Source organism: Aythya fuligula, chromosome 19, assembly GCF_009819795.1.
Source record: "Aythya fuligula isolate bAytFul2 chromosome 19, bAytFul2.pri, whole genome shotgun sequence".
Lineage (NCBI taxonomy): Eukaryota > Metazoa > Chordata > Aves > Anseriformes > Anatidae > Aythya > Aythya fuligula.
Genome location: NC_045577.1, coordinates 3,518,646 through 3,545,604, shown reverse-complemented (window position 1 = coordinate 3,545,604; position 26,959 = coordinate 3,518,646). Strand labels below are relative to the sequence as shown.

At 42.0% G+C, this 26,959-nt stretch overlaps 2 protein-coding genes across 2 annotated transcripts; one reads left to right on the top strand and one right to left on the bottom strand.

Annotated features, from left to right (window-relative positions):
• Window positions 1–856: 856 nt before the first annotated feature.
• ZDHHC12 (zinc finger DHHC-type palmitoyltransferase 12) lies at window positions 857–6,248 on the top strand. The gene is made up of 5 exons (XM_032200586.1): window positions 857–941; window positions 1,383–1,519; window positions 2,509–2,595; window positions 3,469–3,635; window positions 4,233–6,248. Exons 1-5 carry the CDS (start codon window positions 857–859, stop codon window positions 4,540–4,542), a joined length of 786 nt encoding a protein of 261 aa, XP_032056477.1. The 3' UTR covers window positions 4,543–6,248.
• Window positions 6,249–7,216: 968 nt separating this feature from the next.
• Window positions 7,217–26,570, bottom strand: PKN3 (protein kinase N3). Its single transcript, XM_032200592.1, has 22 exons — window positions 26,518–26,570; window positions 22,840–23,122; window positions 22,159–22,313; window positions 20,524–20,653; window positions 20,268–20,419; window positions 19,718–19,913; window positions 19,125–19,316; window positions 18,753–18,862; window positions 18,115–18,258; window positions 17,117–17,192; window positions 15,964–16,150; window positions 14,841–14,952; window positions 14,037–14,110; window positions 12,587–12,653; window positions 11,910–12,001; window positions 11,358–11,534; window positions 11,206–11,268; window positions 10,547–10,623; window positions 9,870–10,012; window positions 9,502–9,609; window positions 8,861–8,941; window positions 7,217–8,051 (listed from the first exon to the last, which is right to left on the bottom strand). The coding sequence occupies exons 1-22, from the start codon at window positions 26,536–26,538 to the stop codon at window positions 7,839–7,841; spliced, it is 2,853 nt and encodes a 950-aa protein (XP_032056483.1). The 5' UTR covers window positions 26,539–26,570; the 3' UTR covers window positions 7,217–7,838.
• Window positions 26,571–26,959: the final 389 nt, after the last annotated feature.

Genomic DNA, 26,959 nt, shown 5'->3' with positions numbered 1-26,959 from the left:
ATTGTTAGCAAGAGACAAAAGCGCATCTAGGGTGCAATTCACCAACTTCTGGATGTCTGCTTTCGGGTGAGGAGGGCCATTCTCCAGACATGCCTGCTTCCCTCCATGGCTGTCAGGGGAGTCTAACGGCCTCAGTCAGATGCACTTGCAGACATCTGAAGTCAGATCAAATCCCACCCCGACAACCTCCTCCCCAAATTATGCCAGACATTTTGTAAGCTCCGTTTGCATTAAGAGAGCTGTCTAAATGCGCTCAGCCACGCACAGCCTCTGCATTTCTCCCCAGGGCGCGGAAAGCAACAGATAAAAATAAATTGGCGTGACCAGAGTTAACGCCGCGGTGCTGCATCTTGCCCAGCCAGCACCCCAAACCCTCACCTCCCAACCGTGCACCCCTGTGGGGCCCCTTTTATTGCTATATACGTTTAGCAGTGTTTCCCTCGGGTCTAAATTCAATTTTCACCTGTAACGCTGCCCTGAGTGGCCTCAATGGCTGGGGAAATACAGCCTGATGGCTGAGGTGCCCGTACAGAGCCCGGGGGTGAGGGGGGAAAATGAAGAAAGCGCCTTTCTCTGGGCAAAACGCAGCGGGGCCGGCGGCGTGTGAAGGGAAGGAGGAAGACCCAGGGACTGCAGCGGCCCTACAAAGGCGAAGGGAGGAAAGAAACGCGGGGACCTGCACGGAGGGAGGGGAGCTGCGCCCCTCAGCCCCTCACAGGGCCTGAGCCACCTCAGGGAGCGGCCCCGGGGTCGGGAGCTCCGCCGGGCCGAGCCGCTCAAGCCCAGGCTCCGCCTCAGGGCGCTGCCTGCCGTGGCCGGGGCGGTGCCGCTCGCCCTTGCGGGCCCTCCGGGCGCCATGGGGGTGACGGGGCTGGGGGTGAGGGCAGCACACACGGCCCTGAGCGGGGGCTTGGCGCTGGGGCTCCTCCTGCACCCCACAGGTGAGGCGAAGCCGCCGCCGCCGCCGCGAGGGGCCGCCCGCCGCGGGGCCGGGCTTGTGCCTGAGGGGAGGCGGCAGCGAGCAGGGCTGGGGCCGTGCCAGCGCCTCGCCCTGAGGGGGGGGACCCGTTTGTTCCCCATCCTTCGCGCTGCCCTCCTTTCTCCCCGTTCCTGTGGGGTCCCTCGGGGCCTGGGGAGGGCTGGCCCTGAGGGGAGGTGGCACCGCTGAGGTGTTGTTGGGGTGCTGGGAGCAGCAGGGTTGCATAACGCGGTGCCTTAGGAGGGGAGAAATCGGGGCATGGGCACCCCCAAAGCTCGCCCGTTGAAACGGCTTTTACGTTCCCCGTCCTGCTGCTGAGGGGTGTCGCCCTTCGGTAAGGGTGGGGAGAAATCCTAAATGTCTCACGAGGAGCCACTGCTCTCTTTTTGGGGGTACCTTTTAGATCTACGAGAGCAAGTGGAGCGTGGAGAGCTGCTGCTGCCAGTGATCTTCACCATGCTGGTGCTGTGCTCTGTCCTGCTGTACTTTAAGGTGTCTCTCATGGATCCAGGCTTTGTTAAGTCTGAAGAGGAAGTGAAGGTATATTATTTCACAAATGTAAACAAGTGCTGGGGCTATAAAATCCATACACTTTTTTCTTTTCCACCTACTCTGTCTGCTACATAAAAACAATATGAAACATTTTCTGTTGGAGATTAGGCGGCAGTCTCTGATTTGTGTCCTGTAACAGGGCTCATAGACTTGTAAAAGATGCACATAAAAATGCATCTTTTACCCCACACTTCCCTATGTTCAATGCATTGTGCCATTGGAGTGTTGTCCTCTCTTTCCTCAAAGCACTACTCTATGAAATATTTATATTTTATACTAATCCTTACTAACTGGTATGAGTACAAAAATCCTGAATTGAAGGGCAACCTTGGAAGAAAGCTCTCTCTGCCGCTCTATTTATCAGATTATAGATTTGTTACCCTCTCAGAGGACAGATATACAAACAAGTTACAGTGGAGTAGACAGAGGTGCAAAGTTACAGTAACCAAGACAGAGTCTACTCCAGGTTTACTGCCTTGCTTGTTGTGTAGGACAAAAGCTGCAAGGCAATATCAGTTCTAATCTTCCATCGTTAATGTAAGTGGTGACTGTGTTATGAATAAGTATGCTTCCTTATACTGAAACAACATCATCATTACGTTTGGAAGTAAGTCTAACCTTGTTTATTTGTGTCCTGAAGTGTGGAGTTGGGATCTGTGTGGTATCTTGTCCACAAGTATTTCTGCCTCAATGCAAACATTCTTTAGATGGTTACAGCAGTCTACTCTCTGGATGTGCCCTAGCTATCTGCAGTGGAATTTCATGCCACAGTATTTATATAGCAACTTCAGTACTTCACTGGGGATTATTTTGTTTCTCTTTCCTAATGACAGATAACCAGCACTATGTAACTGCTAAGTAAGAGGATACAGATAGCTCAGTCATGCCAAGCAGGCTAGTAGCTGCTTTACTTCAGAGAACACAAAACATCCTTCCTCACTCCCTTTCTCACCTCTTTTTCTTTTTTCTTTTTGTAGGCAGACAAGAACGAAGAACAAAACATAGTGATACCCCAGGTTTCAAGCAGTATTAAGATGCGGCGTTGTGGCTACTGCATGGTGAAGGTAGGCATTCATTACACACTAGAAGAAAAGGGGATGACTGATTTGCAAGTTTGCATTTTTGTCGACATCTTTGTATAGCTGGTATTGCCTCTGTTTTTCTGCTCTGCCATTGCTGCTCACTTCTCAGCGGTTTGGAGGCATGGTAGAGCTGATTAATTCTGTCACAAGGTCATCCTCCTGCTGAAAAACTCACAGAAAAAAGTACAACTAAATTAAACTCAGATGCAGTCCTAAAATGAAAAGTGATCCAAATGGATTGCATAGCTAACGATGACCACTGGCACGTATGCTAATTTTTCAAGGTTGAAGCAAGTCCCTCCAGGCTCGTACAAACAAGGATCTTTTGCCATATTCCACCAGGGGAAAATTGTGTTCTGTGTTCTTACTGTCATGTGAGTCAGATCTTATGGTATCTTGATGGAGAATCAGGCAGTCAAGCATGACATACAAGAACTGCTGGTGGCTGTGAGCTTGTTTGGGGGCCTAAAAACAACAAAACATTAGCCTGAATTGTAAAAGATAGCATGAAAGAAAAAACAAAACGGAGTAGCTTTTAAGAGTCTGGCTAAAGCCTAGAAATGCCTGTTTTCACAGCGGTCCTTATCATTTTAATAAAATCCAGCATTATCCCAGCTTCCCTAAATTCCTGAAGAATATCTACCAAGAGAAGTCAGCTTATTGCAGGAGGATAAGCTGGCAAAACATATACACACATCAAGGAGCAAAGCCTAGAAAGGACATCCATACTTCTTTCCTCAGCTATATCTTCTCTCTGTTCTTGGTACTTGAGCTCTTCTACCAAGGAGAAGGTTTAACAGGAGTGGAGTATTGCTAGCATTTTGTTTCTTTTCCTTATTTGTTTTTGTTTTGCAGCAACCAATGCGAGCCAAACACTGCAAGGTGTGCCAGCACTGTGTACGGCGTTATGACCATCACTGCCCCTGGATTGAGAACTGTGTGGGAGAGAAGAATCACCCCCTCTTCATAGTTTACTTGAGCATACAGCTTGTAGTTCTGCTGTGGGGAGGTCACACTGCTTGGTAAGACCTGGAGGCAGCACTTTTGACCTCTAAAGTTAACAGAAGCCATAATGCTCCTAGAGCCCCACTGAAGGGTTTGTATCAAACGCAGCAGTAGCTGGATTGGCCTTGTATCTTCAGTTTTTTGCATTCTGGAGATTAACTTTTCTGAGGAACAACACAGCTGATCAGTAGTTGAAAAGAATCTGGTAATTTGGGTTTCATTGGTCATCTTTGTTTTAAGCTTAAATTTAATAGAACTAACAGTACAAGAGCTAACTGATTTTGCTTCAGTTACTGTAATACAATCTTCATTTACAACTTGAAATATTGGATACTCTAATTGCGTTTCAGCTGTGTACCTGTTCAGGAAAGGAGTTAACTGATGTTTATTGCAGTTCAGCTGTAAGGGGAACCGCCTCCTTTAAATTTCTTAAAATTTAAGTCAATGCTGTTGCAGTCTGTTAAAAATGTGTAGTATATTAAACTCTCTATAGTACCTGATAATCAGAAGTTCACTAGTTACAAATCAAACTTAAATGTGACATCAAGTTTGCTTGGTTTATGTAACTAGATTTCCATCTTTAATCTTGAATTCATTTTTCTTTGAATTGAAAGGTCAGGCCTCTACTTTAAACAGTCCTGGGACTGGCTGAAGCACAACATTTTCCTCCTCATGTCCTTCATCCTGATAGTCATATTCACCATAGTTGTCCTGCTGCTGCTTATTTCACACCTCTACCTGATCTCATGCAACACCACCACCTGGGAATTCATGTCATATCATCGTATCTCCTACCTGCGACACTCTGAGTTGGAGAATCCATTTGACCAGGGGGTAGTCCTCAATCTCTGGAGATTCTTCTGTTCATGCCATCTCACTGCATGGGAGAAAATCTATTTTCACAGGAACTATGAGCCCGTCTAGTCACAGTAGTACCTTCTCAGTGGAATGCCAAGATATCTACAGGTTGCTGGATAAAACTTTACTAATGCAATCTCTCCTATTTCCTTGCATGGAACTTTAGTACGTCATCAACTATGCAACCTGTTCCACAACCTGTTCATCCATAAACACAAGTTACATTTCAAGAAGGATGGTCAGGGTTATTTTTTATATACAAATAACACTGTTATAGGAGAGAGACTGGTTCTGGGAAGGCCAGGGGGTGAAACTGGCCTGAGCAATAATATCTCTCCAAATTTACTTCCTTCTTTTAGCTGCACCCCTATCTCCCTATAAAAGATGCAAGAAAAGTGTGAACAGCCATGTACCTTCCATTAACTTTCCTCTCCATTTGCTGCTAAGGAACAGCAGCCATTACAAACAAACCAACCAGAATCAATATCATTCCTGTGGCCTTTCTTCAACATAGTTTTCACTGTGAAAACTGCAGTGCCTTTTGTCAATAGCGTTGGGCACATAATAGAAATATTTGAGTAAATATTTGGACAGTCAAAAGCAAATTTCATTTTGACTACATGCCTAAATTTCATGCTCTTCCACGGATTTGAGGTTTTATAGTATTAATGTGCATGAGAAACAGCTGTAAGACACTAAATTCAGCTTATGAAGTAATTAATCTATCCTTTGCAATACCCTGACCAACATCCTAAAAGTTGTTTTCTTTTCCTCTCTATGTTGATATTAACAATTCACAGGGTATCTTGAACAAATTCAGCAAAGAATGATGGCATCCACTTTTCTTTTGACAGAAAAGCAATACTTGCCTACTAAATTATTTCTGCAGATAACCTCATGCTCTAGGCCATCACTGTAGCTAACAGGGAAAGAGCCGGTAACAGAGGAGTGTACTTCTTGCCTGGCTCAAATAATACCATTGGTAATGCTACTACCTCAGCGTATTAGTAAAACTGTAATGAAATAAAAAGTATCAGTGGAAAAGAACATTCAAATAAAAGGTTCTAGGTCCTATTTGTTTCTATGGGATTAGTGGGTGCTGATAGCATCCCAGGACAGCAGCAAGCTTACTTGTTTTCCATTGTAATGGTTCCTACTTCAAGATTCTGTGAAGGACTAAAGGGAAAGTTAGAATGTGCAATTTTAGTCTTAAAAGCAGAAAAGCCTGTGGTGTGAATTTTAGTCCCGACTCTTTTCTGTTTAAAAAACAACAACAAAACTACCCAACAACGTAGTTAATATTATTTTGTGCCTTAATTGCTTTGACACAGAAATTAATGCCAGCTCAAGAACACATCTGGCACGCTGGTGGGATGCACTCAGGGTCTAAAGTTGATCAGTACTCATGAAAGGACAGTGTAGTGACTAATACAGCACAAAAGTCCAAAAGCAGATTGAAACAGTAGAAGAGTCTCTTATTTTTTGACCAAATTCAGTGTCTGTAAACTGCATCAGTCTGGTTTGTTCAGGAAAGAAACTCCTATCAGAGGGGTATCAGGATGTTAAGAATTATTTTCATAATAATGATGTACAACACGGAAAGGATTCTGCAATTTGTTGGGTCAGTGTGGTGCCTGCCAAAATATGGCTCGTCTGCTAGTTAGCAATTACTGTTTCTTCTGATAGCAGTTGAATAAAAAATCGTCATCAGGTATTACAGCTCAAAACACACTGTGTTGCTCTGTTTGGTAGTTCTTTTTTAAATGCACTGGGATGGTAATTTAAAGTCTTTTTACTATACAAAGTATTAAAAGATTAAATACACCTTGTTTGTTTCTTTTTGCCTCTCTTTATGAGCCTCAAGTTCTAGATTTTACCTGAACTAACAACCCACTGTGCCACTTACCACTTTACAGAAGCCTTGACCTTAAACAAAAATCACAAAACACACCACAGGAGCCAAAAGCAAGCCAGCCATTACTATTCAAACAAGGGAGAGGAAGATATATATCCTACTTTAAATGGTCCATTACGCCGTAAGGCAGAGCAGGAGGCTGAAAGTATGTTTTGTACACTGGAACGTTAAGAAGCAGTTATACTCAGCTCTGAAAATAGGAAATTGAGGTTCAGCGTGAAGTATTTGTTTAGCATAAACATACGCTCTTACTGAAGATCTTAAACCTCTCTGAATTCTGAAGCACTCAGACCAGTCTTAATTTAAAAAGGACAACTCCTTAGCTGCACCCCAGCCTTATCCCCAGAAATAGCACAGTTATATTAATTCAACTTCTGTCTACCTCTGTTAAAGATGAACTGAAAGAAAATAGCTGTGTGTCCCTATTTGTCTTCAGTGGGATGCTTCCCTTCTAGATATGCTTCCCTTTTTTGCCCATCAAGCTAACATTATGAATTTGAGAGAAGAAAATCTATCTAACCAAATGTAATTACGAAGTATGTTGCTAGGCAAATTAAATCAGCTTAACTTCCTGATTGTCCAATATTAACTCTACCAATATTTAGCTATCCCCCAAAAATACTGGATATACATATAAAAAAAAATTGAGAAAGACAACTTAACTGCAATTAGTTGGATGTGACATTTACAGAGAAAAATAAAATTGTGCCTGTTGAGCTTAATATGGTTAGCTCTGATCTGAAACATTCAGCTAACACCAAGGAGATGAAAAGCTGAAAATTCATTATGAGGAAAAGTATCTTTATTTTCAAAAAAATAGCATGTGCAAAGCTGTGGCTTCTTTATATTATTAAAAGCAATAGCTAAGATTTCACATCCTGAAAGAACTATAAAGAGATTCTTTTACCTTAAGATGTATCACTTGGATCATTACCAAACTCACACATCATTATCTTGGTTGTGTTAAAATCCATTCCTTCTTTGGCATACATACTTATGAGTAGGAATGGGCATAAAATCATTACAAAGAAGGAATGCTACATATCTATTCTAAAAAACAGGTGAGAAGTGGCCATCCTGCCTGGTATTATGCAACTTTAAAAATCTGTGCTACTTAGTGAGGCTCTTTCTAAAGAGCAACCTGGGATGCAGAGGCGACTTGGTTTCATTAAATTAAGTTCAGCTTAAATTCCACATTTCCATACATAATCAATGCCAGTGGAAGACACATCCAGTCAAAAATGAACTACTCCTTAAGGGTAATTCACATCCAGTATCCCTCCAGAGAACAAGGCTGAAAAAAACACAGCAGAGTAACTCAGCTTGCAAGGCACTTCAGTACTACCAGTGCTATGAAGTCTGTTGCCTTTTCTGTTGCCCATGCCAAGTCCTCTCTACACCCTCTTGAGATGCTAACAATTTGTTCAAGTTTCTTACAGCATGAGAATCAAACATCTAAAAGGTGTTTGGAGACAAAGTCAAAGTCCTTGAAGACAGCCTGCTCCTTATTGGTTAGGAAAGCAACCTCCTCCGGAGGAGTCACAATTGGCTTTTGCGATGTAAACTCTTCATCAAAGTTGCTAATGTCAGTCGGATCTCTTAAAGTGGGCACAAAAGGGGGCTTCAGAGTCCTGGCGTACAAAGCTTCCCAATCAATTTCCTGTAAGAGAGGGAAGTGAACAGGCTAGATCGACATTAAGATTATTTATGAAACATGAAAGTAAGAGGAAGGAAAAAAAAACATGCTAAAGCAAACAGCATAGCTGGTGCAGGCCAGGTAGTACAGAGATCCTATACAGCCTAAGGCTGCTCTTTAGAACACCAAGGAACAAAGCTACAGCTCAAGCTATATTTAGAGGGATAAAACTAAAGTGCTGCTGTGGCCAGGTTTATCTGTGGACTTCCCCACAATTTCTGCTGACATCAATGTTCTTTGCTTACTCTAGCGTAGAGCCAGCTGTGTGCTATAAGTAACTTCTGGCAGATGGGTAACAGCAAGGAGAAATGCTAACACCTTTGCCTAGAACAGACATATGCCACTGACCCAAAGCAAACATGTCTTTAACCCCAATTTCTCCTCGGCTCTTGTATATTCTGCAAATGCAGGTGCCATCAAATTGACTGGCAGTAACTGTCATCACTAGACAGCATCTTCTACTGCTGCGGTTTGATATATGAAGGGGTATTTGTTGATGTCTCAAAAGGAAGATCTATTTGTAGATAGAAACAGCACAATCAGAAATAACAAGCTGACCTGAAAACTTACAGGTCCCAGAAAACACACTTGGGAGGTGTCATTCCCAACATGAACTGAAACACATATACCTGAACAGAGCAATGAGGTGCAACAGAAGCTGCCACTAAGATGTCACGGGTAACTAATGGAAATTTGCCCCAATGCCAGCAGAAAGCAAACCACTCTCATCTCAAACACAAGAGCTGAAGGGGAGGGACACAGTGAGTTCCTACCTTAAAAAAGGCCTGAATTTTAATCTCTTCTGCATCTCTTTCCCCTGCTCCCAGTCTACGTTCTGGACATTTCCGAAGAAGCTGCAGGAAAGATCAGTTCAAAATTAAACAACTGGAACAAAAAGATGAACAGAAATTCCTGAGAGAAAAACAAAGAGTTGGACCAACCCCTCGGTATCTTCTCATTCTCACTTTGCAGCAAGGTCATAACTGCTAATAATAGCTCAGGAATAGCTCCTTGTAAACAAGTCGCCACCATCAGTGAGATACCCACCATAAACTGCATGTAGCATCTCATCTGAACTGTGCACCTGTAACTACTGAGTCACACTCAAAAACTGATTCAAGCCATCTTCACTGAATGACTCTGACATTCCTGCCCTTGAATCAACACTTCTCCATTTCAGAGTTAGCAGCAACAGACTTCAGTAAGAAGCCTGCTTAGTCATCCTTAGACAAAAAGATAGCATTTATGTAAAGAAAAGGAACAGTATGCGTAATTTTTAAATGTTTCCTTAGTCTGTGTAGGCAGCTATAGATTACACGCATACAGACACTATCAGCGCCTAATAGAGTCCCTCTGGATCCACTTAGAGTAAAAACAAATTCCTCAGACCCCCAGACGCCCCTCGAGCCATTACCTTACGGATTATAGAAAGTGCTTCAGATGAAAGGAATCGTGGATAGCGGACTTCATCATTTACAATACTATCAAAGACTTCTTCTTCATCATCTCCAGGAAATGGTGACTGCAATTGTAACATTTTTGTTTATTTAACACACATAGCACCTGTTCCTTGCTAATAAAAAGGGATGAGTTGTACAGATTAATTACTTTTTGGCAAGCACTATGAACAACAAATATATATATATATACACACACACTACTATGCTATTAAACAATAATTTATAAATAGTTGGATAATTTCACCAAAATTTAATCTCAGGTGATCAGGTACTACTCTCCCCAAGACTGCTTGGTGAGATTCTTAGAGATAGGTGGTCTTACCTCACCAACAAGCATTTCATAAATGAGAACACCCAATCCCCACCAGTCTACTGCCCGAGTGTATGAGATGTCCGTCAGGACTTCTGGAGCCAGAAATTCAGGAGTACCACAGAAGGTGTTTGTGCGGTCTCCAAAACCTATTCCTGTAGGACAAGAATACTTCTGTAAAATCCAGCACACACTTCTAAATAGATCACACAAAGTCTCACCTCCTGGAAGCCATAGATTATCACCTGATAATTTGATGTTGTTAACTGTGCAAGGGCTCTCATCAATGCTTGTAAATGCCAATGACAAAGTACTGAAACCTCAAGTCCCTAACAATTCTGAATAAGAGATATACAGACAAAGCTTTAATAAACAACACAACCCAGGAACATTCCTGCAGATTCCACTGCTCATTTCCTTAAGTACATAGCTTGTAGAATCCTGTAACGTGGCTCCTTTGAGCAAAGTGCATTATAAAGTCCCTCATAATTTTCCTGAAGAGAGAAGAGCAAAGTACTCTTTCCAAGTTTATCATGGTCAGACAGATGAAACTTTTTTTTTTTTTTAATGGAGATGAATGCAGGTTTTATACACCCATCTCTGTACTTGTATATGTGAACACCTCACCAAAGCTCAGACCCTAAAGTTTGTTCTGATGGTTCAATATTGGCTTCACCAAAGCCACTCACCTTCCTTACACAATCCGAAATCTGCAATCTTCACAAATCCTTCAGCATCTAAAAGCAGATTATCCAATTTCAGGTCCCTGCAGGGTGGGGGGTGGGGCAGGGAGAAAGAGGGGAGGTTGGGGTGAGAAAATGTTGGATGAAGTCTAAGGATTGCCAACACCCTTTTTCACAAGAGGCAGAAACTAGATATTATAAAGAGAATAAAAATCTACATTGAATAAAGTCTACATTTGGCTTAAACAATAACAATGTATTATTTGGAAGATTCTCCTCAATTTGTTAACATTTTCCTCTTAATGAAAGGCTCACAAAGCAGCTTAGAGCTGGGTGGGGCTTATTTTTCTGGAAAAGAGCATCCCACAATAGCATGACAAATTATTCAACTGTCCAAGTAAAAAAGAAAACAGTGAGTTACAGGTGCCCCCAGAGCATATTGACATGTCAGAGGATGAATCACCTACAACATGTCAGATGAATAGCTCTTAGATGACTTTCTTTACTGTAAGCACAATGAACATGCTGACAGCAACAAGAGATGGCGAAAATAGAGACAGAAAGATTAGAAACCCCAGCAAGACAGTTAGCTCCAAACATGTTGCTACATGAAAAATAAATTTCAAGTTACTGAACTATCTTATAGTTTATTTTTACTGCATTACCTATAAACAATTTTCTTCTCATGCAGGAATTGGAGCCCCAGGACTACACACGCTGTATAAAACCTAAAAAAGAGATATAGTTGTCAGGAAAGATATATAAGAACCAAGATAAGCGTTTACAGTGCCTGGAAACTAGACTAATTCTAACTCACCGTGCCATATGCTCTGGAAAAACATCTTCATGTATGCGCATCATAAGATCACCACCTGGAGTATATTCCATCACAAAACAAGCATGATGAGGTGTCTGGAAACATGCAAACATGTTCACAAGGAATGGATGATCAGAAGAATTGACCACCTCAAATATTCTCTTCTCACAGTTCAAGCTGCCAGGATTTAAAGAATTAAAATGTCAGTGTTAAAACTTGGCAGAAAAGCCTGTTTTGAAAAAGACAGAATGAAAAATAAAATCTTTACATCTTAAGTAAAAGAAATGTTAATTTCTAGGCTAATACAATATTTATCTTTAATACTTCCAAACCTTGAATTTTAGATTGCTCTTCAGGTATGTATCATTGCACCAGAAGCTAGAAAGCAGTGCTGTTCTAAGTTTCTTTATTCCTTATTTTTAGTTATCCCATCCCTAAGGTCACTCTTAACCTTAACAGCACCAAGAGTGGTATACATCATACCTACTAATGGTTCATTACAGGTGTGATAAAGTAGCTGTGACAATAGTACCATCTCTAAACAAAGCTCACCTATCAATTTCATCTCTCCTAATAATATCTTTTTTCTTCAAGGCTTTGATAGCATACAGCTTCCCGGTTGCCTTGTATTGGGCCAAGAGTACCTGAAAGACAACAGAAATGCTGTACTTCAAACAAATGTTATTTTCCTGTTGGATTACTTTGACTCCCACTGACAAAAACTATTTCCATCCACTCCACACAGTCATTCTCAAAATCAAGCTCAAGTAATTCCAAAAATGGAGCACATTTTCCTACTCTGTGCTGCAACAGCCCAGAATGATGTCACTGTAAGTTATGTTCTTCTCAGAAGCAGTACTACCACAACTGGTCCAGTGCTTTAAAAACAAATCAGTGCTCTAACAGCAAGCAACTATGCACACACTTACGGGAATGAAGCTGTTCCACTAGTGATCACAGTGATAACAAAAAGAATGGTAACGATGTGCTCTGTGAAATGATTTGGCACTCCACAGAGGGTTTTCTCCAGGCTTTGAAGCCACAAATCTTCGGGAGTTTTGGCTGCTAACAGGAGTACAAGTGGTTTGTGCATTTGGGTTGGGTTTGTTTTGTATATCTGCAGTGCAACAAGTATCTTCTGTACTGCAAAATTTGAGACTCCAAAGCAGAGACCCATCTTCACAATCACATTCCTACTGCCCTCCACAGAGCAAGCACTTCTACACTACCTTCCCAAAGTGTCCACGTCCCAGCATGGCGATGCAGCGAAAATCCTCAAGCTGAACTGCCTTTTTTCTACAGAGAAACAAAGAAGAATTGCTGAGACAATACCCAAAAGTTAAAGAAAGACAACAAAGGAGCATGTTTCTGTATTAGGGGAAGCAGCTCTGTACAGCAAAAGGGGAAGTGAACAGCTGCATCAGCTACTTCTTGCCTAGGCTCGAATCCTGAAAATTAGGCCTGCTGCTGCTGTTCTGCCCCTGAAGAAAGGAGCAGGTGACTAACTGTAAGGCAAGAAAACTGCTCCCAGTGCTAGTACTCTGCCTTCCATCTGTACTGGCAACAGGAGCAACAATTCTGTCTCTCCAAGGCTTGTTTCCCATAACGGGATTAGTTGCCTGCATCCCCATTCTTGGGAGAGTAAAATTCAATTTTGCCTACGTTCCTTTCAGTAGACTCAACAGCAATTGTGATAATCAGACATGAACATATATATCACGTGTCACTAGGACAAAGGCTTAATAAGAATAGAAGTTCTCAAACAGGAATTGGAAATGAAACAAGAAGAGACAAGAGACATAAGATGTTGCTGGGAAAAACACAACATAACCAGATAAAGAGATTCTATAGAACATTATATCCGCTACAAGGTGTTACCAAGGAAACTCAGACTGAAGAAATGCTTGGAAAGAATTAAAAAAAAAAAAAAAAAAAAAAAAAAAAAAAAAAAACACACCACCCCTTCCCCTAAAGGCTTAATCCAGGAACACCTTTAAAAGGCAGCAGATGTTCTGTACTCCACCAGTGAGTGAAAGGAAGGTCTCAGTAGGCACCCATGAAGCAGTCAACTCCCTCCTCAGCCTTCTCAGAGAGAAGGTAGGTAGCATCTGACTGCATCCTGACTCTAGAGTTTTGAAGATGGAACCACACAAAAGTGATGCTGAAGTTATGAAAATATTCTAAGATCTGAACTGAAAGATCAGCTTAGATAGATTTTATTTGTGCTTTTTTAGACAGTATTTGTTCATCAATAGTATTTTTTCAACTTGCCTTGTTTTTGGTGTATTTCTTATTGTTTACCTTTTTTATAGGCAAGTTGTATATGAAACTGCCACAGACTATAAGCTCTAGGGATGCCAAAAGTGTTTCTGAAATTTCTCTCTTAAAATTCTACTTAGACGTGTCTAAATGCACTTTATCAGAAAATTTCATACATAAGGAAGCACTGGAAGACAGTTAAGTGACTTTAACTTCTACTGAAGTCAGCTATCACACTGCCTGTAGACATGTAAAGTTCAGAGCAGACTTTTCATGGTATTGTCCACACTTGGCGCTAAGAATCTGCTCCTGAGAAACCAAAGAATATTTTAAGCAGAATTTTGGCCTGTGTGCTCAAGTATTTCAGCCCAGTTCTTCTTTAATCTGTGACCCGAGACAGCCCATGCTGTCCACAGTTACCTTGGAGATGCCTGGATTGGAAATTCTGTTAAAGCAGAGCTGCAAGACTTCTCAACATGCAGCCTTTTCAGACACTAGGAACAGAGAGAAAGTTGCAGTATGTTATCCTCTGGAATCACCAAATCAGATGTGAGCACCCACATCCAAATTTCCTCCAGTGTAATGATCCAGCATGACATGTGCTTGCAGTTGGTCATCGCCTCTGCTTAGAGGGAAGCAGCATGAAAACAAGTTGTTTGTGGCCACACAAAACAATTCCCTTGTAAAATATTTCCTGGATAGGATGAATTCCTTTAAAAATAAAGGCTTTAAAAAGTTTAGGGAAAAAAATCTCTTTCTAGGATAAAGGCATTTCATGTCCCCAAAAGAACCACAGTGATCAGAGAATACAGTCTCCTCTATTGCCAAAACCAACCAAGAAGGGTTGGATGTGGTAGAACACAAGTTGTTAGCATCATCCTGTACAATCATCCTGCTCCTTCCTCTCAGGAAAGGAGAGCTCTTAGTTTTGCCCATTTTCTTTAATCACAAATAACTTTAACTGGTCCTAAAAGCCTGCTGACCCTTTGTCCCTACCTTTTCTGTTGAGTCATCTGTTTTGTATTCCTGTCCTGAACTTCCAATGCTGACCTACCTCCCACTCTGTTTCTCCAAGAAAAGCAACCTATAATTAAAAAAGAGCTGCGACACTTTTGTAAAGACACCGTGCCAAAACAGCTTACTGGACTCTCAACCCTTGGAGACCAGCCAGATAATGAGGAGGCACCTGCCTGAAGTACAACTAATTTCTCTGGTAACCATTACCGGAGAATCTGCAGGAGATGGTGTTGATTCTTTGGAGTTGGCCATGAGAAAAAGGCGTGGAGGCTTGGGGGGTGCTTCATCATCATAGGTAAGCTTAGCCACAGGAAAGTCACTGCATTGGTAAGATACAATTGAAGGAGAACCGCTTAGAGCAGACCAGTAGACACAGACACAAATGTATCACCTTTACTATGTAAGCAAAGTTTAGCTCTGTCCAATATACTAGACAAGAGACTGTTCGATTCACACAGCAAGTCTGTGAAGTATCTTAAATTGTTAATGGTTAGACTCCCATTTCAGCATTTCTCTGATGCTATAAAATTAATGCTACATTAATTTAACATAGAAATAAGTGACTGTGATCAAGAATTTAAACCAACCCTTGACTAGTAGTTGACTGGTTTTTTTCTTTTCTAGGTCTTGTGAATCAGTGGGAATAGTTTCTTCTAGAGAATGACTAATTCTCTAACAACTAATTCCAACAATTTTAGAAAATTTAGATCTTTTTTTTTTTTTAAAGAATATTTAAAAGCCTAATTATATAACTTCTGAGTGTTACATTATGCTAGTGGTTGGGGTTTATATGTAACCTCTTGAAAGAAGAGTACATTTTTTACCAAACAATTGTACTGTGACTTTGTAAAGAGTTTAGTTACTGTACCAGTGAAGATATTTAATGAGTGGAATTTTCTTTCCTTTACAGTGCAGAACCAGTACATCTTTCTGTGTATATAAAATAACATTTGAAAATCTGCTTTATTTTTTTTTCTGCATTATGGTGTTTACTTATGACCACTGTTCTGCCCACAGTTCTTACTGCAGAGGAAAAGAAAGCTACTGAAGATCCCCTGGCTCTGGAACACACCGCTTGTTAGGACAGTAGTTTTGAAAATTGGTCCAGCTGCTAACAATAAATCAGAGGTAACCACAGGGTATTGAACAATGTACCAAAACCACATTGTTTCTGGCAGCATTGTCTTTTCTTAAGATCCTGAATTAAATTTCACAGACATAATTTTCTTATCAATATCTTCCTCCACCTTAGTAAGACGCAACAGAATTTTAAGGTGTATTTTATGCTTACTCCAGACTATTATCCAGCAATACTCAGCACACAACTTACCTACTCAGCTTGGTTATTGAGTCAGCGTGATTTTGTGTGGGAACTGGAGAGAAGTCTGTATGAATGGGATCGTGAAGTGGGGGACTCAGAGTGCTCATTGAACTACACGGAGGGAGGAAGCTCATCATCAGGCGACCCCATGCAGCAACATTCATGTTCATTTGAGGAGCTCGGAGAAATTCTTTCCCTGGAGGAGTCATAGTCAAAACACCAGTGAGATTACAATGCATGAATTACAAACCCTTGTTAAACTACCATTTTTACCCAAACACCTGTGGGCTTACTCAAAAAATGTAGTCCACCCTACAGAGAATGAACTTTCTTTCAGGGAATAAAGTTTAACGATGATGAAAAAAAACTATTTCACCCAAGTTCAGATCCATATAGTATCATAACAATCCCCAAGTAGAAGCTGCATAAGATATTAAAAATTGATCTTATTTTAAGCCAGATTTTCTTCTGTTTCTACACTGCATTTTAATCATTCAGCCTGTTAACAGAAAGCTTCTGAAAATATCTTTAAAACAGTAAAACATTCGGTATTTTTTCATTATTTTTTACCACCTTCTAAAGAACACAAACATAAAATCTAATTTATTCTCACTAACAGTCCTCTGTATGTAAAATCTTACCTTATTCAGCTTCACAGGAAAAAAAATGCAGGCAAAAAAAAGTATGCAAGTCATTCCAGTCCTTAAACTGAGATGCCAACTCTAGCTTGACAGACAATCAATAGCCTGTTCATGCTACAATCTTGTATAATTCAGAGTTTTTCTTCCAATACCTGTTCTTTCATCAGTAACGACACTGCTGGGTAAATTAGTACAGCCTGAGTCCTAGATCTTGCTAAGAAATCTGTTAAATAGCTAGTAATTACATCTTCCTAACGCTGGTAACTGTGAAGATAAACACTACAACAAGATCACAGCATCACACATCATGCTGCAGCCAGGCTGGCTACACTTTTTGCAACCAAACAAACTTTCACATTCTAATAAAGCCTACACAAAACACACACACACAATAATTAGCAAGCATTGTAATGTGCCTCACAAATTTAATGAGATAGAAGAGCATGCAAGACTAGCTGTGCAAACCCCTGCCCTCACCCACACACCCTAGATAGTAAGCAGTCAGTTCTCTGGCAGCTTACCTTTCTGTTTGGGGAAAATACGTTTCTGTCGTTGCAGTTTTGGCTTTCTCTCAATGACAGGATTACAGAACATCACCTGTCAGAGAAGTAAACGCGATTTGTCAAGATGCTTCATTTACACTATGAACACAAACTTGCACACGTGCACTGTCATCAAATTCTCCATTCATAACTTGTTGGTAAGTTAGGAGTCACTCCCACAGACAAGATTCCAGACCTTGTTATTTTAGCTTCACCCTCTAAACATCTGTTATTTCAATTGTGGTTTTAGATGTTGGAATCTTCTGCTACCTGAAGCGCAGAACCCCTCTCCCGAGATTAAGACCAATTCACATCCCAAAGAAAATGTATTTCATTCATAAAGCTACAGGAAAAAAAATGGTTTATAATACAGCCATTCATAGGGTGGGAAAAAATAGAACAAAATAAAAAAAAAAAGAGGGGGGACAAATTTTGGTACATAAGGTGAAGACCCTACTGTTGGAAAGTTAACCCACAGAATCTTTCATTACAACACACAGCAGAAAGTACTGCGGCTTTTAAGGGATTATCTGGATGATCTCTTCATTGATGGTACTTCAAATTCTTTATTACTAGCCTCAGAAAGATGATAAAATAAGTATACCCAGAGGGAATTTGGATCTGTGATTCTACAGTCTGTGTAATTCAAACCTGACCATTAAGCCATATGTTTAATTAAAGTGTCACCAATGACTCATAATGAAAGCAAATAAAAAAAAAAAACAACGGATTTCACAGCGCACACACATAATTACGGAGGAGTAGCTGAAAAGACACTCGAGGCTATGGCACGTGTACATCTTATTATATCACATTGCTCCTTATTGTTGTGTGATATTGATGCAAAAGGAGTCACTCTACCCTTCTATATTTTTGCTCCTTCTGCTCCTTGTATATTGAATTGAACAACTGCTTTCAGGGCAGGCACCCTACATAGACAGAATTCTCTGAAAAAGAAACAAAGCTAACATTGATACCTCTGCAAAAAGCATTCCTTGGGGTTCAAGCAAGAGGCACATCCCATGGCGTTCATTATCAAGGAAATCATCCAAACGTAAAAACTTCACTGCACACAGTTCTCTCCAGTCTCTCCAATAGATTGCAATTTCTAGCTCACGAGACTGGGCAGAATGGGGGCGGGGGTGAGAGAAGGAGAGAAAAAAGCAGAAGAGTTACGTACTGCCCCATGCTCTGGTCATGCCACACACACATTCTGCTGTAAAATTCAGTCAACTAGACAGTATGAATAAGAAACTTCTTTAATCCTTCTGTTTCCCTGCTGTCTCTGATGTTTTCAGATCTTCCCAGCTACAGACCCTTTTGGAGGTGGCTGTCCTTGCTCTCCATTTTAGAAATGCTTATTAAAGTCACTTTGCTGGTAAGATGAAATAAAACTGCTCAGATACTGAGAAAAGGACAACAGATGCTGTTCAGGCTGATTCTCTGCCAGAGATGCACTGCCTTAGGGGGGAAGACTAAGACAACTGGTACATAAAAGGACATGAGGACAGTGCCAATACAGAGATGAATTAAATGGAATTGCAGCTAAATGAGCAAACCAGGTAAGGTGAAATGGAAAAACAAATACAACTCAGGAAATCTAAGGCAGCCTTACCCGATCCAACTCAATGACAAAGCTCTGGTCCCACGCCTGGTTATTAACTGGTCCCCAGTTTGTTTGGCCAACCACTTTATTGTCCACTTTGAGCACAGCAAGGACTTCATCTGGACAAAGGAGAGAACATGGATTATAATCTTTTATATTGCTATAAAACTAAAGACAGTCTCTCATGCTGAAGGTGAATATCCCCATCAAATATAATTTCCATGAGATAACTATAAGGAATAGTTTGGGTTTTTTTTGTTCTCTAATCTTTGAAGAAACCAGGTTTCTCGTAATTAAACTCATATCAGACTAACACTGTATCCAGATGAGATTCCCCCAAGTCCCCAGTGCCACTTACAAAATGAGGAACCCTATACTCACTACATAGGTCTTCATTCCGCAGGTACTTTCCTGCAACACTACGGCCAGGGATACCCAGGCCAACTCTTGTTCGGGTAAGGGACTTCAAATCACTTGGACTGCCAGGGACAGGAGAAGAACCAGCCATTCGGGAACGTCCTGGAACATTTTCCAATAGATCTTGACACCCCATCAGTCTCACTTCCAGTGTTCCTGAGAGATAAATTCAGGAGGGTAAAAAACGTTATTCCATAAAAGCCAGAAGTGATTCTAGTCAACCTGTCCTCACAGAAGTCCAAGAATTTCTCAGGAAATGGACTAATATCTTAGATGTACCCCAGGTTACAGCAGTATAGAATAGCATAGAATAGAATAGTTCAGTTGGAAAGGTCCTAAAAAGATTATAAAGTCCAACAACCTATTTAATAGTTTAAATAGATTTAATAGACTACAAATCCATATAATCAGAAAGCTTTTACAGGCCTAGAAGAAGTAAGTACAGTTCATAAAAAATCAAATGTTTGTAAAACAAAAGGCGTTACAACGAGAAGAAATGCAACACATTTTTTTCTTTAATCCTCCCCACAAAAGCATGCCATGCAGGATTTATGTACCTGTAAGGGCTGTAGGTTTGATGACTGAAGTAGGTTGGATAATGCCATGCTGAGCTCCCAGGGAAGAAGTATTTACCAGTTCCTGCTTGATCAGTGCTTGTTTTGGGTGATCAGGAGAAAGTTCACTAAGCTGATGTTCCAAGGACAAGCGCAGCAGATCAATCTTCTGAGAGGATTCTTGCAAACGACCCTGAGCCTAGCAATGCAAAGTAAAACAGAAAGCAGGCGGAAGTTTCCCAATTAACAGCACCAGTCCAGGTACTATTATTCCTTTATGAACTACCAGAGATGGTCTCAAGAAAAGACCTGATAACATCTTACTAACAAAGGAATAAGAAGGAATATTTTCCTATACATCCTGACCACCCCAACAGCATCACTTCCAACATTCCTAAGGAATTTCACGGAAGCAAGGAACATTATTCCTAGAATTAAAAGTGACACCAAACAGCCTGTCCTCACAGTCAGGAGTTTCCCAGATTCATAAACCCTGGTCATTTCTGCTCATTTGTGATAAATCACTGATGTTGAGGCATAAACAAGTGCTTACCTCAGCTAAAAACTTGCGATCCTGTACCCGACTCCCTCCTAGGATCTTCAGCACATTTTTTGCCCCCTCAGCTACAGCAGCTTCAATGCGCAGATGATGTCTCAGCTCCTCAATGCGCAGCTCCACAGCACTGATGGTGGTCCCCAGCCTCACTGGCCATTTTGGAGATAAAATACAGTGAGAATGAAAACTGACTATTCTGGATCTTGGGGCTCTGGCCACATCTTTTATGGGCTGCATGCTTAAAACACTCTACCTGCTGGATCCACTGCATCTTCCATCCCTCCTGCGGACTGAGATACCTTCACAATTTGCATGCGGATTATTTCGATCTTTGTCTTACTGTCTTGAAGCATCTGCTGAGCTGTAGCCAGCAGTTTACGCTCCTGCCAAAGAGAAAGCACGTGCAGAGAAAGGACCATGCTTATTAAAAATGGATAATGGTGATGTGTTCAGCATGGAGGGTGAGATGGCACCCGCAAGAAGGGTCATAAATGATCCTGAAATAGCTTACATAAGCAGTTATGTAAAGGAGACACTGCTGAGGATCAAAGACTTCAAGATCATTATCCCCATTTTTAGAGGGAAAGGACAGGTCAAGGAGTCTTTGATGGACTATGACACCAAAGGATAAAAAGAAGATGAGTTGCTACAAAACAGGGTCTGCCTTGTAGTTATGCAAGTTAATACCAAACCTTGCAGTCACTGAAACTTGTGGCTGACTGATAAGCTGTGCTTGCAGTATTTTGTGAGCAAAGGTTTTGAATAAATCAAAATAGCACAACCCTCTACAGTGCTGGTCTTACTGAATTAAGCTTCATAATAAGCTTGGATTTTTTTAAATTATCCTTTGATTTTTAAATATCATTATGTCAAGCTCAGTAAGTGACATGAATACGAAACCATCCTAAACTAACTAGTGGTATCAAAACATTACACCAACTCAGTGAACAATACCAATGCTTTTTTTTAACTCTATTTTCTCAAGTCACTGATTTAATGTACCTATTTATACTGTCCTTCACTACCTTCCCAAGCTTGGAAAAGGTTTTCTAGAGATAGCACTATCTCGTTACTTCCTGTAAGATATTTTTCTCCAGCTCAGATCTGCCTCTAGAGTCACTGTGAACACTGGCGTTAGCCAAGTTAAGCATCTAGACCAAAGAATGCAAGTAGAGCCTGTAGTGGGTAGGAAAAAGTAGCTGTTTCCAAAGGCGTATTCATTTGTTTGTCAATGATAACAGAAGCTACTCTGTAGGTAGCTAGAACTTTCCCCTGAGATTGCAGAAGGGTTTAGGTGGCTAAGGTAAAACAATATGATTCCCAGCTCCATCATCAGTATCACTAAGCAACATTCGAGAATCAGAGAATGGTTTGGATTGGAAGGGACCATGTTCAACATGTAGAAATTGCCAACAGGATAAAAACCGCCAGACTATGCCAGCCTGGCTGCTGTAGTAACTCCCCTCTCATAGTGATCATCATCAGATGATTAACAAAAAGGCACAGGCAACTACATCATCGGCCAAAGTAGAATAAACTGCCCTTCCAGAAAAGCCTTGTGCTGCCATCCAGTAATTATAGATTAGCTTAATTTCTTGACAAATGAAACACAGTCCATCCAATTCCTTTTAAATTTTTGCTAAACTCCTAAAATCTGCACATTAGACTCATTATGAAATCTTACTATCATATGATTAGTTGTCCTGTGCAGCATTGTGACATGCTGTCACTATGCTGAGAACAAATATGCAGAGCTAGGGTTCAGTCAAGCAAGCTTTGCAAATTAATTTCTTTCACACACTACCTACCAGAGAGGGTTTGTGTATTGACTTTAAATACAGATTTTGTTCCAAGAATCCATGTTCCCAAATGGTTTATTCCTGCTTACCTTGGATGTTGCACTTGAATACATTTGGATCATATTCTCAGCTCCTTGCTTGACTTTCATTTCAACGTGTAGTTGCTTTTTCAGAGCTTCAACCTTCCTTGCCATGGGGTTTGGGTTTCTTTCCCAGAGACAAGGGTCTGGAGATAAAGACCCATCTGTACATAAAACATCATCAGTATCATTAATCTTTCTTGTTTTATTTCACTGGATGATTCTAAAAAAGAAGGTTAGGCTATAAAACAACATGTAGCAAGGTCTTGCCTAGAAAACTGACTGCAAAATTGTTTCAAATGAAGCTCAAGCTCATAAGCATTTCTTAATTTATCAGTGAACTGCTCCTAACAAGGATTCTACTACTTTTATACTCATTCATCCCATAAACTACTTGAACGTTCAGCTGCCCAGAAACTCTACTCAAATCTCTTCAATTCCATCTACAGCCAGCTCCTGAACATTGTCCATGCGCAGCATTCTCAGATGGTCTTCTCCCCACAGTGATCTCTCATTTGCCTCCTTTCACCTTGATTGCCCCATGCCCAACATTTTACTGCACAGATTATTTAATTGGCTGAATACCAGCAGGTAACATTCCCACTGCTTGCAAGTCCTCAACAGAAAATGTAATTAAACTAGCACTGAAGCACTACAAAATTTTCCTGTCAATCGTGACTCATGGCATACCTGTCTTATTCTCCTCTTTGTCTGTTATGACAATCCTTGCATTAAGCTCCTGAAGCTCCCAATGAAGTTGCTCTAATTTCCGGTTAGAAGATTTCAGCACATGCTCTATATGAACAAGATTCTTTCTGTCTGTTGTCGCTTTACGAAGGTTCTCTGCTCCCTCTTTAATCTTCAGTTCTTTTTGTATAGCACGGCGAAGTAGTTCCTTCTCACCCTCCAGTTTTTGCTGGAAGCTTGGATCCATTAAGTTTACACCATTGCCTAGCTGCAAGAGACAGCTGCCCTGCAATCAAGCAGCATTGAGAAAGGGGATTTCAGAGATAACACAGTTCAATCTTTTTTTTATGATATAACAATACCCTCATAAGATTCTACCTCTTCATTTCATTCAGCAAATGGTTCACACAAATTCTGAAGCCAACCTTTTCACAGAGATTTCAAGATGACCACACCTAGATTTAAATTCCAGAGGACAGAAGGCAACTTTGATCTTACTATGACATAATTTAGTTTTAAACCACAGTGGAGACAAAATCTTACTTTTCTTCTTGTTATTTAATGGCTACACAAATATTTGTTCTTCCAGTATCAAAGCCCAGCCAGTATTTGCTCGTCTTGATTAACTTTTACTAGTACGATGTAGTGGATACAGATTTTTATCTGCATATGCCTTGATGTTGACTTGACTTTCCAAAGACATCTAACAAACAACCTGTTAAAGATTTTTAGGAATGTCACGACCATGCATTACCTTTGAGCTGCTACCTAAAGAAGAAAAATGTAACCCTTGCAAGAGTTTCTACAAATGAAACAGCAAAAGAGTAAGCTTAACTTGCAGCTGTTTCTGAAAAGGTAACCAGCCTGTTGTCTCAAGCTTTGTTCCACCTGTGGTTTACAGGCAGTAAGACCACATTAAACTTTTGATTATTCTGAGTTGCATTAGCAGCAGCAGCATTTAGGTTTGCTCAGGGCTTTGTTTTATACCATTTTCAATGCTCCTTGTTCTGGTTCAATATGCCTCATCAACAGCTCTGGACGGCAGTGCTCTGTTGACAGACTGAACACACACACAGTACGGGCAGTAGCAGCACCTGCATATCTCACCTACCACAAAAGCACTGAACTCAAAACAGGAGCTGGGAAAGCTTTATCCACAAGGATGCTGCCTAAGACCTCAGGAAACAGACCCAAACAGGAAGTTATGCTTGTCTCTTCAACAGGAGAAATGGCTTTATGGCATTAAGAGCAATTAACGTATTAATAGGCTAGCATTAACTACTCATCATGTTCCCCACTTAAATTTAAAAGACACAGCTGCACAGCCAAACTCTGCTCCACTAACCAGCTTGGGATCACACAGCACGTCAGCGACTAAAGACAGAATTTGAATCCTGACTCGCTTTCACATTCTTTAACTGGTTGACCACATTTCCAAAAATAAACCACACTGGTTTTGTATTATTTGGATACATTACTACACTTTAAAAGTGTGCTATACATCCAAACCCTACGCCACCCGCACACAGATACACAATTATTCAATCACACTATTTGTATATTTTATTGTGCAGCTTGAAGACCCAAACAAACATCCTTGATCAGTTTTCAGTACGACTTCAGCCTAACAGCAAAATAATTAAAAAATAAAAAGGAAAAAAAATCTATTTTAAAGTTGGCCTAAAACCAAGTTGGGTCTGCAAGAGATGCACGATAGCCAAAATAGGAATTGTTCAGATTGGTAACAAAACAAAAAGGTTCAGATTAACATCCTGATTCCAGGAAGTTCTCGCCCAATTAGTAAAGCCAGGAACTAAGCCAGAGCTTTGAAAAACATCCAAGGTTTTGTGAGGAAGAACTTGAATCATGGAGTTCCTGAGTCACAGGCAACCTCTACCAGCTCTAAGTCGGAAAATCAGAAAGCTCTTTATCCATTCTGTAACGAGCAACTAAAAAGAGTTTGTTGGGTATAAGTTTCATCTAATAATCAGAAAAAGCATGCAGATTTATTTTATATCTAAACTATGCAAACAGAGGTAAGCAATCCACCCGTTCCATCTGCCCAGAGCAATTGAATGAATGAATGAGTGGTGTGAGATTAATGCTGACAAATGGTACTGAATGCAGAGACCCAGGTATTGATTCAGAGAACAGGTACAGTCTGAGCAGTTGTCAGGTCAATCTTCCTCCACATCACTCTGCCAAAAGTGAGCCTGAATACCAGTTAATGCACCATGCTCATCTTCTAAATATATTTAGGATATAAACATGGTCTGTTTTACTGGATCCTTCTTCCCCTCTGTAGATCAGGGAGTGCCATGACAAAGGCATTGTTTGCACCAGGAACACAAAATATTCTATTACTGAGGAGCACGAGAGATCCAAAGTTGCATTCGGGTTGATGCATTTTGCATTCTGAGTCAGGAATGTCAGTGGGGTGTCAGGATACTGCCCCAGCCCAGGCTGCAGCTGTTCTTGGGTTCCCAGAGAAGGTCGCAGCCCTTTAGGGTATGTCTCCAGCACAATCCAGAAACACATTTACAGTGCTCACAGAAATACCCAAGCTAGCTTAAATTAACTTGCTTTTGGTACTTTTAGCAGGGCTGCCAGAACTCACCCAGGACTTCAGCTAGTCTCATGCCTTACTGAAGCATCTAGATTGCTTCCTAACTAGCAAAGATTGCAGCAGGACCAAAATTACACTCGGTCCTCCGGATTGCAGCCCAGAAAGATCCCATCCCTGGGGCTGCTACACCCAGCCTGGCAACGAGCTTCACCTGCACAAAGCCCAGGGTGAGCCAGCCTTTAGAGCTGCACCAGTAACACAAAAACTGATTTATGGTTTGATTTAATGAGCTAGCGGTCATGAGGCCGTCTCTGCTGCAGCCCACACGCATTTGCCGGGATGTTTTAAATCCCCTTTTTCACTGCAACTTCGTGCTGCAGCAACGAGGGCCATGTTGGGCAACCTCATGTGAACTACGTTCACTTTTTATGAGAAAAGGCCACTGCTAGGTTTAGAAAAAGGCAGCTGGAATCCCACCTGGAGCCAGTCCCCTTTCCAACCCCAAGGCAGGCAAGGTTTCCTAAGCAAAGAGCCCAGGCCAGCTGCACGATGGGGAGCCCCTCATCGGGCCTGTAGCAATGGCACCGAAAGCTTTGTGCCATTGCTTCTCACACAGATTAGGCTTGAAATACCTCCAGCAGGCTAGCATCTCCCCTGTTGCATGGGGCTGACCCCAAAAATTAATGCCCTACCCAGCGGGGAGCCTCGCTGTGCCCTCCTCACACACACCCCTTCACCTCCAAAAGGGGCCCCGGTGTTCGGAGCAGGCACCGGCTTTACCTGAACCCCGTTCTCCTGAGGCGACCATTTTTAGGGACAAATCTGAGGGACATTTATAGGGGCTCCCACCCACCCTCCCTCCCTCCCTCCCCAGAGGGGGCGCGAGGGCGGCAAACCCCGCTGCCCCCCTACCCTGCCCAGCGGGCAAGGGGCTCCAAGCGGAGCTCAAAGCCGGGATTTCCCAGCGGGGGAACGGAGGAGACCCCCCCAAAAAGCAGAGGGAGGACCCCCAACCCCACGGGGCGAGCGCCCTGAAGGGGGAGGGGGATCCCCATCCCCTCAGGCGAGCCTGGCCACGCCGGCTCCCCTCCGAGCCGCCCCTCCGCGGCGCTCACCTGCGGGGTCCCCGCCGCCATTGCTCCGTGAGGCACCGCCAGCAACGGGCACTTTTCTTTCTTTTTTCTTTTTTTTTTTTTTCAAACTTCAGCCTTCCCGGGAAGCGGCGCCGCCAGCGCCCTCTCGCGGGGGCCGGGCGAGCCCGGGAGAGTTCCCGGCGGGCGACCCTGAGGGAACGGGGAGAGGAGGAGAGCCGGGAGCCTCCCGTCCCCACAGCCCGCCCGCGGTGCTCCCCGGCCGGTCACGGCTCCCAGCCCTGTCGGGAGCTCGTCCCGGCCGTCTTCGTTCGCCATGAGTCGGGGGAGAGGGGGGAGAGAACTGGCGGCGAGGTCCCGCGGAGCGGCCGGCAGCAGAGCGGCGCCACAAGCCGGACCCTGAGGAGCCTGAGGTACCGCCCGCTTCCCGCCGCGGCGAGGCGAGGCTGGAGGGGATCCGTGTCCT

Bases quoted from the DNA above. Each gene is read 5' to 3' on its own strand.
- ZDHHC12 (XM_032200586.1), top strand. From the start codon at position 857: ATGGGGGTGACGGGGCTGGGGGTGAGGGCAGCACACACGGCCCTGAGC. The intron at 1,520-2,508 runs GTATATTATTTC...TTCTTTTTGTAG, and splicing joins AGTCTGAAGAGGAAGTGAAG to GCAGACAAGAACGAAGAACA. The intron at 2,596-3,468 runs GTAGGCATTCAT...TTTGTTTTGCAG, and splicing joins GTGGCTACTGCATGGTGAAG to CAACCAATGCGAGCCAAACA.
- PKN3 (XM_032200592.1), bottom strand. From the start codon at position 26,538: ATGGCGGCGGGGACCCCGCAG. The intron at 18,259-18,752 runs GTAAGGCTGCCT...CATTCTGCCCAG, and splicing joins TTGTCATTGAGTTGGATCGG to TCTCGTGAGCTAGAAATTGC. The intron at 14,111-14,840 runs GTAATGGTTACC...CTCTGTTCCTAG, and splicing joins CATCTCCTGCAGATTCTCCG to TGTCTGAAAAGGCTGCATGT.